Source organism: Crassostrea angulata, chromosome 8 (genome assembly GCF_025612915.1).
Source record: "Crassostrea angulata isolate pt1a10 chromosome 8, ASM2561291v2, whole genome shotgun sequence".
NCBI lineage: Eukaryota > Metazoa > Mollusca > Bivalvia > Ostreida > Ostreidae > Magallana > Magallana angulata.
The window spans coordinates 45,191,041-45,209,450 of record NC_069118.1 but is presented as its reverse complement, the minus strand read 5'-3'; the positions used below and the strand labels follow the sequence as shown (position 1 = coordinate 45,209,450).

The 18,410-nt window shown below is 32.2% G+C and overlaps 1 protein-coding gene and 1 pseudogene across 1 annotated transcript; one reads left to right on the top strand and one right to left on the bottom strand.

Moving 5' to 3' along the window:
• Positions 1-2,977: 2,977 nt before the first annotated feature.
• LOC128160395 (uncharacterized) lies at positions 2,978-5,154 on the top strand. The gene is made up of 2 exons (XM_052823706.1): positions 2,978-3,109; positions 3,337-5,154. The coding sequence occupies exon 2, from the start codon at positions 3,362-3,364 to the stop codon at positions 5,018-5,020; it is 1,659 nt and encodes a 552-aa protein (XP_052679666.1). The 5' UTR covers positions 2,978-3,109; positions 3,337-3,361; the 3' UTR covers positions 5,021-5,154.
• Positions 5,155-12,892: 7,738 nt separating this feature from the next.
• Positions 12,893-18,037, bottom strand: LOC128161008 (N-lysine methyltransferase KMT5A-like; annotated as a pseudogene).
• Between the last annotated feature and the right edge of the window lie 373 nt (positions 18,038-18,410).

The following is an 18,410-nucleotide window of genomic DNA, read 5'->3' as shown; positions in this document are numbered from 1 at the left end:
TTAAAAAGCAATAAACCTATCTGTAGTCAAGAAACAACAATTGGTTTTTACATAAAAATATCAATACAGGAACTATTTTCAAGTATTCTACTTTTTTCAAGTACAGTTGTAATTGATACCAGTCTTTCTGATTAATTAACACTCAGTACACATGGCACATACCTCATATTAACTACAGAACAAACGTTTCGGGATCCAAGTGCACGTGAACAGATGGCTTACATATGAGGAAACATTTGTAAGTAAAATACCACTGATAAACACTCAATTGCAAAGTGAATGGATAATAGACTGAAAAGTTTAAGCATAAAGCGTACTAAATCAATGTGGGTACAAGCAATATGGGACGTTATACTCCTGCTTCAAACAGAGACACGCATTACAAATTAGAGCTTGTAAATAAAAAAATTCTGTCAATAAAACGCGCCTAAGGCCTTGTAATCACACATCAGGTACATGTAAACAGAGGCAATTTACATTAATATTAACGTTATTCATTCAGTATCTCTTTTTTTTGTATCATTTGTCTTGCTTCTTTGTATCGGACTGTTCACTCAGTAAGGACCAGTTAATCAGAAATGCATATTTTGGAATCATTAGAATCTATGGTGTCTCAATTTCCGTGGGTTGCTCTCCCCAACGAATTCATATCTTCAACGAATAAAGACAGAAAATGGACTTAAAAGTTTAAATGATGTAAAACATATATTCATTGTACGAAATAAAGGAAAAAAAAACGCATATTTAATTTTCATATTATGTATATATTGAATAAAGTAACATTTTATTTTACATCATTTGGGTTGATTCTCTGTTCAAATCTAATCATTAAAGTTATGTTTAGTTCAATTCCAAAAATAATTCTAATTTTCATTCATTTCACAAATTTGGTAAAATACCACTCATGGAATTCTGCTTTTAAAATGTTATTGTGGTCGTAATTTACGGCCACATCCAAGGTAGCAGCTTATCAGTACCTGCGGCTGGGACAAAAAGGAGCTGGATATTGTTTTTATCTTTGCAATTTAAGAATACACATGTGTGATGGGCGGCAAAAATATCGAATATAGTGACGGACTTTTGATTGATTCGATCAGCGTCTAATAAAACCTCATTTTGGATCTCGTTCACATATGGTACAATCACTTTGGCAAAATGTTGCAGCAAAGAAGCTTTGTTAATTCAATGACTTTCAGTATGTGAAACATCCCAATCAGTAGGAACAAATTGTATACCATCTGAGATAGACAACGCTAGGTTTGCCTGCATGAATAAGTTGCGGTGGGGGAGGGGAGGGGGGCAGTAGGGAGTAAAGTTCCCGATTTTGTTAATCCAAGAGGAAGCTTCATATGACGTTTCATCAATACCGGCAACTGTCCATGTCACCTGACTTGACCCTTTCTCCTCCTGGTCCACTCACCCCCCAGGAACGAGCTATCAGCTAGTTAATAATCTTCCTCTAGTATTCCTGTCTCGGATGCTACCGAACGTTGATTCAGATACGTTATCGCCCAATTCAGCCTTGAAACGCTTTGATGATCTCGCAACCTAATCTTCAACTGCTCTTTGTTCTTCGTTAAAATTATTCTATTCTACCCGTTTTCTTTTCTTTTAGGCGTCAAGGCAGGACTACTACTAGGAAACTGATTTAATTGTTTCAGCTTCATCGTTGGCAGCTTAAAATAATGCTGCTTTTTGTAGTTCTTAACAATTTCCGGGGCCGGGCGTGGTTTTAAGTTTTGCTTTATTTAAGCAATGCTAAAGCGACAACATCTTTCAGATAAATGACTAGTCTTATAGAAATCAAACTTAAAATAGCTTGGGTTTTATTATTATTTTTAAATTTTACTGAAGTACCGTTTATAACTTATACTGGTGTAAGGAAAGATAACTCACGTAAAACGCAAATTTTAAAAGAGTTATCTTCTTAAAAGGAACTGGAAACCGACGAATCAACGAAATAACATCCCCACCAAGTAACAAAAAACCCATAAACGAAAATTGGCCTCCACAAATTTAAATGATTTCACGGTACATAAAAAAACCAGATTACGAAGTTTAACGACATATAAACGATTAAAAAATAATACAATGTAACTCTTTATTATTTCGGCGAAATAAACTGTTAACAATTTTTTTTCTCGGCATTTGTTTATATGGTTATGTCGATACTCAGTAAGCTGTTCAAAAATTATAAAATAATTATATTAAATTATTACGAAACGAATTAACGAAATTAGTTTGAAATCAAATTCTTATCAAAATAATATGGTTTACATAATCTACAATTTATACTTAAAATAAAACTGGCATTGTAGTGTTTATCTTGGTCACATTATTAGCTATTTCGACATCATTGGACTAAACCCCCTTGTTGGTGGTTCATTTGTGTCATACGGACCAATATAACATAAACATTACAACTTTTAATGTCTTTGATCATTCTTTTACTTATGTCAGTACATTTACTATTTTATTCACAACAAGCATGCTTCTGAAAAATAGTTTGATATAACCATGTTCTTCGTATAGGTGAAACAGTAGATGTGTTTAAAAGGAAATTTTCAAAGATTTAATTAGTATTATTTTCCGAATATATAGTTTAGATTATATTAAACAAGAGAGGTGTCGAGTTTGATACTTGCTCGGGTTGAAAATGAGTAGGCAAAAATTATCCCCTGCAAACGTATATCTATTTTAAACATGTAACTTGTCTTAAATTGAAAATAATAAACCTACAATCCGTCATAGGCCACTGTGGCACGGCATCACTGCACAAGGAAGTTCATAATATAACAACAAGGATGTATCTGTTTTGTTGTCTCCTAGTTCTATAAATGCAGCCTTGGTTTATGTACGTCCGATAGGAACAGGAAGCATTAATATATTTTTGAAACTTGTTCATCCTTCAACCTTATAAGGAACAAGGAAAAAGTATATCGGAACCACCTTAATAAAGCTGCATATAATTATTGCAAAATAATGTAGGGAATGGCGTTAAATATTTTGGATTAGTTAATTAATTTGCTATGATCATACATGTATTGGGGATAAAAGTTTCAGAGACCGGCTGCGAAAGGAGTTTAGTAGTAGATTATGATCTATAGAGGTAAACAAAAATCCATAATTTATCAGTAGTTATTCTAAAACGTATAACTGTTTAACTTTTTTTTATTGAATTTTGACTTGCTTTTCCCAATATTTTCTTCCGATTTGTTTCGCTTTATTTATGTACTACACTATAACTGCATTTACGTCTAAGTATAATAAAATATTACAGTTATGATCTAATTATTTTATATAAATTGATAGTAAATGTCTTATTTTTTTAAACAGACGGGTATAAACGAAAAATATATCCATGGCATCTTCTTCTACACTGACAAAAGAGGTAATCGGCTGTGGAATTTGTGGCGTGCCGTCACAACAATTTTGTAACAATTGTCAAGTATGTGTATGCGTGGACTGCATAAAAATTCACGCGGATGTGTTTCCGTCCTTGCCCCATGACATTGTCCTTCTCAAAGACAGGAGGCTGAGGTTAATTTTTCTTGCGTGCGAGTTCCATCCAGGTCAATACTGCGAAACGAACTGTGAGACATGTAATCTAGCCGTCTGTATAAAGTGCACTCAATCTGGCGCTCACCAAGGACATAATGTAGTGGAATTATACAAAGTTGTAGAGGCAAAGAAACAAGAAATCGAAAAACAAACAGCTGAAATTGAATCGGAAATCATTACTAAATACCAGGCAACATTGACTGATATTGAAAGCAAAATTTTCAAAGTTACAAACGAATGTGACAAAAGGAAAAACGAAAGGGAGAGACTAAGAAACATCTGGCATCAAGAAGTAGATATCATTTTTAATAAGGTTGGTTCTTTTACCCAATTTATTAAGGACTACAATCTCGCGGCTTTAACAACACAACGAACCAATGTTGAACAACAGCTTCAGGAAATAATTCTTAAAGTTGAGCAAAACAAAGAAATTTTAAATTCCAACCTCCCCTACGAAGTTGTTAACTACCAATCTACTGTTAAGGAACCGAAAGAAATTTCAAACGATTTTGAAATCAGACTTCCCTGTCTGAAATCAAATGCAGTCGGTGATACTGAGCTAAGCATAAAAATGGGAGAAATCCAGGCGACAATGACACAAACTTCGCAGACTTGTCTTGCAAATGGGTTAACACTTTTATCTACTAAAGAACTACTAAGCAAATCTAAAGTAGTTGCCTCCATTTCAACCAAATATAAGCCTTTGTTTAGAGTGGCATGTGTTGGAACGGATGAAGCGTTTATCACTGGTAAAGGTAAGACTATTTCACGTATTGACATACGCGGGTCAGTTCTCGATACTTTTACCACCGAATGTCAGACGAGGCCTAGTGGCATCTCGGCAAATGAACAAGGAGAGTTGCTTTACAGTGACTGCGACAGGAGAACATTAAACTTTGTTAGACAGGGACAGGGTGAAGTATTTATCACATTACCAAAAGGATGGGATCCATACAGCTTGTGCTGTTGTAAATCGGGAGACATTCTCGTCCATGTGTCATGCGGAGGAAAAAATAGAATAATCAGATATAAAGGAGAACACCTTACTCAGGACATTGATTTAGATCAAGATGGGAATCCAATTTTCAAAGAAGGAAAGTTTACTTTAAACATGGTGGAAAACAACAACGGGGATGTGTGTGTTTCTGATGTTAATGCTGAAAACGTTGTTGTACTGGACACAGCAGGAAGAGTGCGATTCCGATACGACGGTATAGCTGCCAAGAGAAAGAAGCCATTTAGTCCCAGATGTATTGTGACCGACTGCCTTAGTCAAATAATCGTAACAGACGTCAACAATTTTTGTATTCATATACTGGATCAGGACGGGAAGTTTCTGAAATGCTTGATCAACTCCAGAGTTAAAGTTCCTTGTGGGTTGAGTGTGGATTGTTACGGGAGATTGTGGGTGGGGTTGCTTGAAAAAGGAAAAATTAAAGTGTTGGAGTACTTGAATTAGATGTAGTTATATGTATACATGTAAATATATACATGTACGAATTATTTATCCTGGTCAAGAATATGTTTGATTCTCTGTTTATGGGCAGCAGTACTACTACATGTATATAGGTAGTTTAAACTATTCTCTACACTTTTTCGAATTGGTAAAGTATTGAGTTCAAGTTTGTCTGCCTGTGTTGTTTGTTCGATTAAATATATATATTAACCTCTACAGAGTATTTTATCCTCTATTTCTTAAAAGAAAAACTATTGTTATTCAAAGCTTTAAAGAAATCAGCTTATAAATGTACACGATCCAGTTTTAACCAAGTTTATTAACCAAGTTTATTAATCGGTCGAAACGCCAAAGTATCAGGAAATAAAATATTCAGAGTTATGCATGGTCTTAAGTGTTAATAAATACGAATTTCCTTAATTATATAATGTTTTAAACGCTTCATGTTTATTTACTGGGCAGCGATGCCACATCACACCACAGCTGTATTCAATAAGAAGGGACGTATATAATAAAGCATAGTGAGGTGTGTTTAACGGAAATTTTGAAAACGATATTGTATGTATTTATTTCCGGACAAACAGACATATAAGTCACTCATAATTTAATATTATAAATGAAATGTGCATAAAAAAGAGTTATCTGACTTTCTTCATTTTCTTTTGTCCAACATTGTTAGATTCGAATTCTATTTAGTAAGTAAAGAAAGATATCTGAAGTTGCTAGTTTCATACACTCAGTTCAAGCATATCTTTTTAAACGTATACCATTGCATAGCATTAGAATCCCATAGCATACATTATAATCTCATAGCATATCTTTGTATTCTCGTTCGTCAAAGCATATCATAACATAGCATAAAATGTAAATTCAACTCATTATACCCACGCAAACGAAGTTTTTTTTTTTTTTTTTGGGGGGGGGGGTATATAGGAATGACCTTGTCCGTCCGTCTGTCTGTGCAAAATTCGTGTCCGGTCCATATCTTTCTTATGGAGAGACATTGGAAGTTCCTAATTCACACAAAGATTGCTTATGACCTAAGGGTGTGTCATGATCTTAAACCAAGGTCATTCGTCCAAGGTCAAGATCATTGGCAGAAAAAGTGCAAAATTCGTGTCCGGTCCATATCTTTCTTATGGAGAAACATTAGAAGTTCTTTCTTTACATAAAGATTTCTTATGACCTAAGGGTGTGTTATGACCTTGGACCAAGGTCAGGTCACTGGCAGAAAAAGTGCAAAATTCGTGTCCGGTCCATATCTTTCTTATGGAGAAGCATTGGTTGTTCTTACTACAAAGATTGCTTATGACATAAGGATGTGTTATGACCTTTACCCAAGGTCATTCGGGCAAAGTCACTGGCAGAAAAAGTGCAAAATTTGTGTCCGGTCTATATCTTTCAAATGGACAAATATTGAAAGTTTTTAATTCACATAAAGATTGCTTATAACCTGAGGGTGTGTCATGACCGTGACCCAAGACCAATTGAGGAAGTTCAAGGTCATTGTTTAAAAAATGATTAATTCCTGTCTGTGTCATGTCTTTTATTAATGGAAATAATTAGAAGCTAAAATTTGACACAAAGCTTGCTTGTCTCAGGCCAAATAAAATTATTTTTTTTAGATTCTCATCACCATCTCTCCGAAAATGGCCTGCCCCGATGTATTTTTTTGGCAAAAAAATCGGGCTCAGTATACCAATAATTCGAAATGTTTATATTAAATGGCTGCTTGACATATTATTTTTCGTTTGATTAAAGTTTGTTAACATAAGGATGCTAATGTCCTCATGCATTAACAGTTAACTTGAATTAAAATGGAATTCAAAGAATAGAAATTGGTTTGTGTACTCATATCATCATTAACACTTTTCATAAAAAAGAGCAGTTGTTATTTATAGAAAATGGACGGTGAAATAGATATAGATTCATTCAATATTTTCTATTATTATTGAAAAAATACATGAGATATGATTTTTTTCCTAGCGGGGGGTATCAATTGTGAGCTTGCTCACAGTACATCTAGTTTTAAATGATTTCTTTAAAAGAAGAAATGTTTACATTGCAGATAAGAGATAAAATTGTTTTTTTTTTTCATTGTTATACTTCAAAATGTTTGCAACTCCTCTGTTTACAGAGGCTGTGTTGTTCAAATTCCATAGGATAGCATATCGTACCATATAATAAAACCTTTCATTTCAATTTTTCATAGCTAGCATAAAAATCTTATACTTTATTATTGAAATTGCAGACCTTAGAATTGCATAAAACTGTAAAATATATGCATATAGCGACTGTACAAAATCAATGAAAAGAGAAGGATCAATATATTGAACTGAGTTTATATCAATTCCAATTATAAGAAAAAGATAGATTCCTTGCTCTTCGTAGAATTTATATTATTATGAAAAATGCTTTTCAGTTTCTGTTTAATTTAAATCACATTATATAAAAATTCTGTCTTCGACCCTTTCCTTTTTTTGTCACGACCGGTTTGCATCTTTACTGGAGGTACACATTTAAATATTTCTAATGTTACTGGTAAGGATTTTGGAGATCTTGTGAAACGTATTTTTTGACTTTGTTTATAACTAGATAAAATGAGAATATTTGTACGCATTGACGATTGCTAAACCATGCAGTTTCGAAAAAGAAAAAAAATCATGTAATATTGTTTGTAACACAATTTGAACCGTTGCATTACTTTACGTCATTTTCCTGTTTAAATATAATATTTTAATTCTAATAAAAATACTAATTATGTAAGATTTATAAATCATTTTCTAGAATAATGTAACATCTATGAGAATCGCACTGCATTTTTGTGACTTTATTTTAGAAAAAAAAATTGGTAATTTATATTTCATAAGAGTAAAACAATGCGGTTTTTAAAGGTTTATTTTTATGATCTTTCCTAATATTTTACCAATTCGATTTTTGTTTTGGCAACGCAGACAATAATAAAAATATATAATCACAAATTATGTTGATTGAATTTAGAAGTAGCTAGCACGTTTTGTACCCGATATTTTAAAATAATTCATGAGATTGATGATATATATCTTTCCATAAAAAATGCTATTAATTTTTCATTATAAAACAAGGGTCAACGAGACAGCATTTTGTGGAGACAAATTGCCTTTTGATAATGATATTTTTGCATGTTATTCCTGTGGATTATTTCCTGGAACTCTTTAAGGTTGACGTTTACTCAGAATATAAAAAAATTCCACTGATGATAATGAAAAACCAACTATTGTGTGTTATAGTCCATACATGGTGGTGTTAGTCTTCACTTTCAAAAAAGGAGGTCAATGACCTACTTTTTGAGTTAATGGCCATTGAATATTTTTTGAAAATTTAAGAAAAATGCCTAAAATTTTTACATATGATTAAGATTTTCTTAATTGTGAAAATAATACAAATTGCTTCACTCTTTAACAAATGACATACAGTTTATGAATGGTTGTGACATTAAATGGATACAAAGCATTAAGTTTTTCATTCACACTTTTTATAGATATTCTAGTCCGAATTTCCTCTATCAGTTTTCAAATTACTACCCATTTTTGATTCAATATATAAAAAAACTGAATGATGATAATTCTAAAACATTTATAGTATTAAACTAAGTATATTGACCTCTCTCTGCTGGCATAAAATTTATATGAGGTCAATGATCAAAATTTTGAGATATGGTGTCTTATCATTTTAAAGCATTTTTCAATATTTTTGTTGTGTGTGCTATACGGTTATCTAAACGAAAAAGCAAGATAAAACCAGCAGAAAATGTGCATAATTAGGTTGACTAACAAATAAAATCTTAATTTCAAATATTATAGAACTACCTAAAAAATTTCAGTAGAAAACGAAATCTGAAAAATTTAGTCCGAATTTCCTCTGTTTTGCTAAAAGTCAAACTGTGTCAGAGCCTAATTCCATAATTTAGTAAAAATATCGATTGTTATGTCAATAATAATTCATTTCATAAATACTTTTTGTATTTAAAACAAATTTTACTCATGAAATTGAACTTTTTAACAATCCGGAATAGAGAACTCAAACCCTGAGTAAACAACGTCCTTAATGTAATTAGGTATTGAGAATTTTATTTTATTTCCGGAACTATTCCAAATATAATACGAGTCATAACTACGGCAAAAAATATGCATATACCGTTAGTCGTTAATTTTTCTATCAAAGATTAATAAATCTTAATGCATCTTAGATAAGAACATGCATCTTCTTAAATTAAGTAATCTACGTATATTTTTTATCAGTGGTAAGTACTGAAAACATTCGTGAATATACAAATCTACATAATGTTTTTCTTTAGGATATACAAAAGTGGTCCCCTTAATCATTCCAAAAGATATATAAAATGTAGAGTATAAAACAAAGATACTAAATTGGTCTCCATAATCATACAAACAAAGATACTCAAAATGTAAAGTATATATACATAAGTTATTGAATTACTAATAGTTCTTTTTATCATCCCAAATAAGATACATTTAATATGATAAAAAACACATTAATGAAAAGGTCCCTTAATCATTTTATTAAGGACAAACAACATGATTATGACATACTCTTTAATGACAAACTTAACTGGTCCCCTTAATCATCCCAAAGAAGAAACACAAAATATAAAGTACACATAGATCACTTTATTGGTCTCCTTAATCACCCCACAGAAGATACACAATACCAACGTCACTAATTTGACCCCCTTAAAAAAACTCAAGATGAGTGAAGAAATGTATGATGAATTCTTACCAACAGAGGAGAGACTATCGCTATCTGAGTCTTCCACCAAAGATGACTCATTTAAGTCAAATGGATCCGAGTCACTATCTGCAAGAAAGTAACAAATATATACATTAATGTCATTTTTTTTAAAAATAGATTTGCAGGATTAGTAATAAAAATGATTTGCAATGACCAATCTTTCACATCATGAACTCTATGTAAAAGATCTTGAATATATCTAAGTTGGCATAATATTGCATTCAAAGCCTGATAACTCAATCTCCAAATTGCACAAATTAAGTATTTTGGGGGTATTAATATGAATCAAATTCACAGACTATTTGGAAAACAGCAATTCATTAATGGTCAATTCCCCTTTCTCTTGTGGTGCATAATTACCACACGATGCATCATCCAGCAAAATTTGGCAAAAACAGACCCAATAATTACTTAGATATGGCCATCAAAAAGCACCTGATCCCAAATATTTGACCTGCTTCAAAAACTTTAACTTCCTCCGGCATCTGAAATTGATTGCTCAGATTCCAAGCATCCAAGCATGTCATTTGCATTTAAAGTATCATAAAATATACCATTCATGCAAGTTTAGTGTAGTAAGGACTAGTAATTAATAACTTAGTAATGGCCATCAAAGGGCACCTGCTCCAAAAAATATAACCTGTTCAAAAACATTAAACAACTCAAGCACCTGAAATCTATGGGTCAAATTCAGCATTCAAGCCTATTAAGTACTTAAGTATCAGAAGATGTATCATCCCTCTAAGTGTATATAGTAAAGCTAAAACCAATAATCTGTTTAAGGGCACATGCCCAAAAAACTTTCACTTGCTCTAAAAACTTTAACCTCCTTCAGCATCTAAAATTGATGGCTCAGATTCAGCATTCATTGCCATTCAAGCATGTCAGCTGTATATGTATCATAAGATGCCATCCATGCAAGTTTAGTAAAGTAATGACTAGTAATAACTTAAATATGACCATCAAAGATTGATAAAATAACAGGAATAAGTTAACAAAACATAGAAATACAGCAACAAATAATAATTTTGTCTGTGAACTAAATGCAGATAAATCAATAACTGGAATAAGTTATCAAAACATAGAAATAGAGCAACTGATAATAATTTTATCAACTAAATGCAGATTAATGTTGGTGTAAAACCTTCAAATAATACAACAATAAAAAAAAAGGAATTTTCCAATTACCATAGGTATACAAATCAGGTATCATTTTTTCTTAAAAGAAAAGGATGAATATTAAACTGATAATTGGCAAGACTTAACCATTAATTTTATTGACAAATAATAAAACTAAAGTCCTATAACACACCTGGCTATGTAGACAAATTGAACACCGCTCATTGACATGGTATGATAATTTGTCTGCATGGCCTGGTGAGTTATAGGATAGGACCAAAGATATCCTAAAATAAGCTTTTATTTATATTCATTTTTATGTTTATTTGTAATGATATATTTTTGTATCACACTAAAAAGTCTTTATACACGCTCCTTGTCAGAAATATGAATAACAAATTGAGCAGCAATAAAAAATGTTTAACAGTGTGCGCATGCTTCTGCTGCTAAAAACTTTGCCCAGAAAATTCTTTTTAAGAATCAATTTTTATGATAACAAATATTTTTAAAAAGTATGTATCAAATTGGTTATGTAACTTTGAAAGTTTCGTTTAATCTTACAATAAGAAATATATTCAAAACTTTAAACGTTCACTTGTGCTCGTACGCCGTGTCAGATTTGACGTTATTTAAGTATTGAATCCTTATTTTTTGAAAGATTTTGGGCGCATTCCATTTACGTTGCCTCGCCGGCGACGTTATCGGGAAACGGCGACGTTAATGGAACGGTTGGCAACGTCACAATGATCCAACGATGACGATTACAGCTTAAAACTGATACCTATCTTAAAATTTGATCCAAAAATGTTGGCTATTTGCAGTTTTAATGTATTTCAATGTAGTACGACAAATTGTAGTTTTAGAAATACTAGTTTTGTAGAATATGATAACATCGACGCCATATTGTTTCCTAATCAGCAACGGTATATTGCGTTGCCACAATCGCTCGCCGGCGACGCGCGTTCCAGCAATCGGCGACGAAGGCAACACCGGCAAATCCGGCGATGCCGTTTAAATGGAAAGCACCCATAGTCTCATAACTGCAACGGTGTGTGCATACAAATTGAATAACGCGCGTTAGCGCGTTATGAAAATTTGTTTGCACACACCGTTGCAGTTATGAGACTATATCTTTCCAAAAATAAGGATTTAATGCTTATATTAACATTTTTTTTACATTCTTGCCTTGTACGCAAATGCTAATTATACCTCAAAATTACTGTACTATTCTATGGGTAAGTTTCAATTTATGGAAGAGCAACTGTAACAGCCACAAGTGTGATCTTTGATTTTCGCTTGTGACGTTGTATTTATCAGCGTTCAACGTTCGTGACGTAACAATTAAAACTCGTCAATTAACCTTTTAGTACCCTTTCTGTGTTATGGTGCTATATCTGCAGTAGCTTTACATGCAAAATATACGTGGAATGTAAATATTAAAAATTGAATGTCACAGATTTCCAATGCAAACATAAGGGAAAAATAATATAAACTGGCATATGAGAACTTTGGCATTTTGTTAATTCTTGCCTTAATATTCTAATCTAAAAGTTTTAAATATTTACAGAATTTATTTTTTTTTTTATAATAAACCATTTCTGCACTGAAACTGGGGTATAAAATGTAATTTTGAATGCTTTAATCATCCAAAATTTTCATAAATAGCTGTAATTATACCCTATCTGAACTGTACAACTGTACATCACATCCCTTCTCCACAATTATTACAGTCAATGCACATTTTGTCCAAAATACAACCAGCCAAAAAAGCATAGTGCCTGTCCAGCAAAAACATCTCTAAATCAAATAAGATGATACTATTCATTAAGCTAATAGGATTTTATCGTTTAATTTTAATTTAACAGGCGTTTATCACACTCCTAGTTAATGAAATATTGACGAACAGACATTGCATTACCTTCATTAAAATTTTTTATAATAAATCAAAAATAATGCATTTTAAAATTAAGTTTCAAAATAAACAGAACATGCCTTTTTCTCCACCAAAGATTATTATCATCTCTATATGGATAAGACAATTCTTCACCTACTCCTATGTCTTTGTAGCAAAAATACATAGTTTCGGCCTCCCATCGATATCCAGTAGTTTCATTCTGGCGTTTGCGTCCTTGACATTGTTGTCGTTCACATACTGACAAATATGGTCAACACAAGATGCAGCATCAATGCTGAAAAAAAGAGCAAAATGAAAGCATCATAATAACTACATATATAAATTTATATACATCATTAACATAGTAAATTACTGATATACATGTATAACTTTTTTTGGCAACTTTTATTGATATGAAAAATGAAGATACTGTGATAAGTTAATAGTCATGGATATTGATTTTCATGTATTAAGTGAAAATCAGTTTAAAGGATAGAGTAATGACCCTTTAAATTCAACTTGTTATTTGATATTGCATTACAAGAACTCTCGATTTTAATAAATTTATGGATCAACTCAACAACGAAAACTACAATTATATTGGTATTCAATGAATATTGATGAATCTACAGTAACTTACCAGTATTGCTTTCCTTTATTAAAAAAAATGAAATATCATGTTACAATCCAGCTTCTTGGAACGAACAGCAGCTTCTTCTGGTGAAATATTTTCACCGAAATATTCCAGCAAAAACTCTCCTTTTTTGAACTGTTCTTTTGCAAAAACACCAAAACCTTTAGGATGATAATGAATAACATATTTTGAGTGTTTCAATTTCTTCCTTTCAATTTAGCGTCATTTTGGCTCTTCTCAAATACCATGAAGTAAGAAAGTTAATCTAGTATTTACACCAATGCTTTGTCTATAGCTACCGGTAAGCCCCACCCCTAAACAGAAAACCATTCTATACTTTCAACAATATGTGTCACATACAGTACCCGCAACGTTATTTTTTTACAAGATAAACGATAGGATAGGATACACGCACGATAGGATAGGATTAATGCACGATAGAGCAGGATACACGCACGATATGATAGGATTGATACATGATAGGAAAGGATAAACGATGTTCAGGATAAACTCATTATCACGATATACAATATTCACGCTAAACCTGATGATTGCATACTTTGATAAACAACACGTACGAAGCAATTAAGTTATAAGCAGAATTGCTATTCTATTTTCAAACGAAATGTATTGCTAAATATAGATGCGTCATTTGAAATGAATACATTGAAAATATAAGTTGAGGTGGGCTAAAATTATCTGTATTGTACATATACACTAAATGTTGTTTACGTTACCGATCAGCCGATCGCGGATCAGCCTGATGAAAATTCTCACGGAAAATAGTGGCCTAGAATAAAATTCAATCTTGTTCTGAATTATTATAAAATCTATTATTAATATAATTATTTTTTGAAAGATTATTGCATAAAATATGTACATCGCGTAACATACAAGTTGTGTGAAGCAGTAAGACACTCTCCGCGTACGATTTAATAAATCAAATGTACGGGTAAATAATATGTTACCTTGTTCCTTAGAATTTTGACTGCTCACATTACTCATTTATCTCCATTTCGTAGAGATGATTTTATTTCGTTTATTTCTTTTTAAAATATCTTTGAAATAAAGTAATTGGCTACATATAACTTAACATTGTTTATTTGATTGAGTGCTTTATCTAGTTGTGCATTATTATTCGATAAATTATTGTTTGCGCCATACTGAACTACTTTAAACTTGAATATAAAATCACTTTACCACGAAAAGGCAGTATACGATTAACACGATAGGATAAACGAAGAAACTCATAAAGTAAACGATAAACCTGATAGGATTAACGCACGATAGGATAGGATTAACGCACGATAGAACACTATACACGCACGATACGATAGGATTAACGCACGATAGGATAGCAGGGGTCAATTATTTAACACGAACTTTTTTATGCATTAGTTCTGCCGGACTAGTGTCTGTCAACTTAAACTAGTCGTCAGGCAATTCTATTTGTCCGTCAAAAATAATTGAAATGCATTACCGTATTTTGTCTAATATAAAACACTGTTTTTTATTTGAATTTGTAAGAAGGGGTGAGTATCATACATCACAAGGAATTTTTTGATGTTTTTTTTCTTACAGGTTAATCACTGGCTTAGTTGTATTGTACTATTCAGTACATAGCAAGAAGCTGCGTATTCACTATCTCCGTGTACATGGTAGAAGCCGCCATTACAGATGTTAAAAAAAGATCTGCGCAGTAGATCAGGGCGTTGAGCTACCATGTTCTTTTTGTCATTTAAGTTCTTTAAAAATCAGGTATAAATAATAAGCAATTTAAGACAAATCATTTAAACACAATTCATTTAAATTAAACAACAGGAAATTTCCTTTCATCTTTCACTTTATTTTTTTAAACACCTAAGCGTCTCTATCGAAGCCAGGGTTGTTGTGAACATGTGTGCTCGTTGCCTATTTTCTCAGACATCCCCTTGGGGCAAAAAAATTATCAAATCACCCATAACATCCTGCATACCTCTGTTGTTTTCACTCGGTAACTCTATAATGACCAAAATGTATCATATATCAATTTACTGCAAAAATAAAGTCAGCGTTTTCCAGGAAGTTGTCGACATTTGCAGTTGCTTTGCAACATCGATAATTTACACAATTTTTTAAGCAGATTTTTTTTATTAGTCCAACCGGACTGATTAGACAGAAATTTCGTTAGTCCGACTCAAAATTAATTAGTCTTTGACTAACGGACTAAGGTTAATGTCGAACCCTGGATAGAATAGGATTTAAAAAAATAACGTTGCGGGTACTGTAGCTCACCTGAGCAACAGTGTCTCTAGATACAAGTACCGGTATATATTGGTAACTTGCTTATGAACCAATGAAATGCTTAAATACACAGCTTCATTCAGGTGAACTAAATATGTATTGCATAACCTTAAATTTACCTTTGAAATCAGAAATGTATTTAACTTGAAATCCGTCTTTATCCAGACCAGACGGAATATAAAATTTAGTATCCTCCTCTGGTGACAGTCGCCTTCTCTAGAAAAAAAATTATGTAGAAGAACATTATTAAGTAATTTTTGAACAAATATGGTGATGCTGGCTAAAAGAAGAATTGCTAATTTCAGACAAAATTCTGAATTTGCCATTTTGAATCAAGATTATAGTGTGGTTGTTTATAAACCCACACCACTGGGGATCTTCTGACTTTTCTGTATCTGTCTTAGTCAGAATATCTTTCTTTAATTTATCGGCTATAGAAACACCTAATATGCCAGTCATGTTATGTTAAATGCTGTTTCAATGAAATAATGCAATTTTACTTCGGCTGCAAATATTTTTTTTCTTTTAATACTATATTCAATATTGGCACTTTTGGTGATGCTACTTTCTTTAATTCATTACAACAAAGTCACAAGAGTTTTTGTAAAAAAATTTCATCAGCACGTTCTCCAGACAAAAAATTTAACCAATAAGCTTATATTGTGTCTAGTGATATTTACTCTCTTGCGATATTATATTCATCTGTAATTTCATATCACTAATTAAGCTACAATATGCTTTTCCAATCTAATTAACATTAAACAGGAATTTATAGTCAGGAAGACATATTTGCTTTCTTTTTACACAATTTAGTTTAATAAATAAAAAAAATGTGTTATTATGCATATTGTGCAGTAAAGACCAACAACCTCTCTCTCTCTCTCTCTCTCTCTCTCTCTCTCTCTCTCTCTCTCTGGCGTATCAATAATTTTTTATACAAAGAAATAACTCTAACTGTAATGACAGTATTTGAATAACCGAAATCTCTCTGAATTATCGAATCTAAGAATCTCACAACAGCTATCAAATGAGGACATTTCTTCAGAGTTGGATAGGTGTTTGTAACCTGCCTTTATTTGAATGACTACATTTGGTGAAATAAGATTTTGAGGATTCCATTGATTTCCGTAAATTCCAGTTATTATTGACTGTACATGATTCTCATGGGAGTTTTAACAAATTAATCTTACTAGCATTGCCGGAACGATAATTGGCGCTACTTAACCTCAAATTTTAATTTCGTGGGAAAGTGTCCCAACGCTACAACCCTTGAATTACAGGTTTTGACGTGTTCCCCATTAATTCTGACGATTTCTTTGGTCAATAATTTTAGAGAAGTGACCCTCACCTTTATGTTAATGACAAAGCCCGGGGAAAATCTCAGAACAGCATGGGAAGTAGCGACGTTGATAATCTTAAATATGCATTTTTACAATTTAAACAAGTTATTACACTGTTACAACACATATGATATGTATTTGAAGATAATGTGCGACTTTTTAAAAGTCATTATTTGCCGTAATATACTGGAAATGCTGCAAAATATGCATGTGCCCTCAAACAGGAAATGACCCGTGTAGTGAATGCGAACTGTAAACAATATGTTGACAAACCCCGAGTACTGGCTACGTTTCATGTTCTACTTTAAAAAGTTTTAATTCATTTGACTCAATTAGGACAATTTGTTAAAATAAATTCTTGTTTGAATCACTCATTCACTATGCTGTCGTGGAAATTACAATTTGCACAAGTTTTTAAAGTAGTTGCAACATTCAATTTTAGTTTAATAAACTAAAGACAAGTGAAGTTATTAATTATCTTAATCCATATAAAAGTGATTTTAATAACATTAACATGTTAATTTATACCATCTAATAGTTATACAGAGTTTGAGAAATGGCCTAGAAATCAACCAGACATTGTGTCCTATAAATTTTCAAAATTTGCCAGACATCTTGAAAATTATTCAGACAAGCAAATAAAATGACAAAAATACACGTTTAATATGTGAAAACATTTTTTATTGTTTATATTTAAAGCCACTCGGCTTGAATCCTGTTATTTTTAACTTCAGCATAAACAGTTCTGAAATGGTTCTGCAGTGTTTGTTTCTCTGCAGTTTTGTCCAAATTTTGTAATGCCTTCTCATGTTATGTAGAATCTTGGAAAAGTCTAGAGGCTTAAATAAAGGTAACACGTACCTAATTGAGAAAATCATTTTCAAAAATAGAAGTTGAACTAGGACTACTATCATCAAGCATTTCTTCCATCTCATTGGCACCGCCTTATCGGCCGCCATTTTTTTAACAAAGTTAACTCGATCATTAAATGGTTGTTGGTCATTCATGTTTACCACTTTTAACTTCCTCTGAACTTGATACAAACGTCTTATTATTTGATAAATGGAGGAAACCCACGAATATCAAACAACCAATCTTTGAGTTACTCAACTGAATTTTGTTTTCTATACTACGTTTCAAAATTTACCAGACACAATGTCCAACGGAGTTCTAACTTTTACCGGACAAACATAAAAACAACCACAGATCACCAGCAATCCGGCACATTTCACCATCTCTGGTAATAGTAATACTAAAAGATTGAAAACTGTTCACACTGCTCTTTCTCAACCGACATTCTTGACATTGAATTAACATTTGGTGAGTGGATTT

Coding starts and splice junctions, on each gene's coding strand:
- LOC128160395 (XM_052823706.1), top strand. CDS start 3,362: ATGGCATCTTCTTCTACACTGACAAAAGAGGTAATCGGCTGTGGAATT.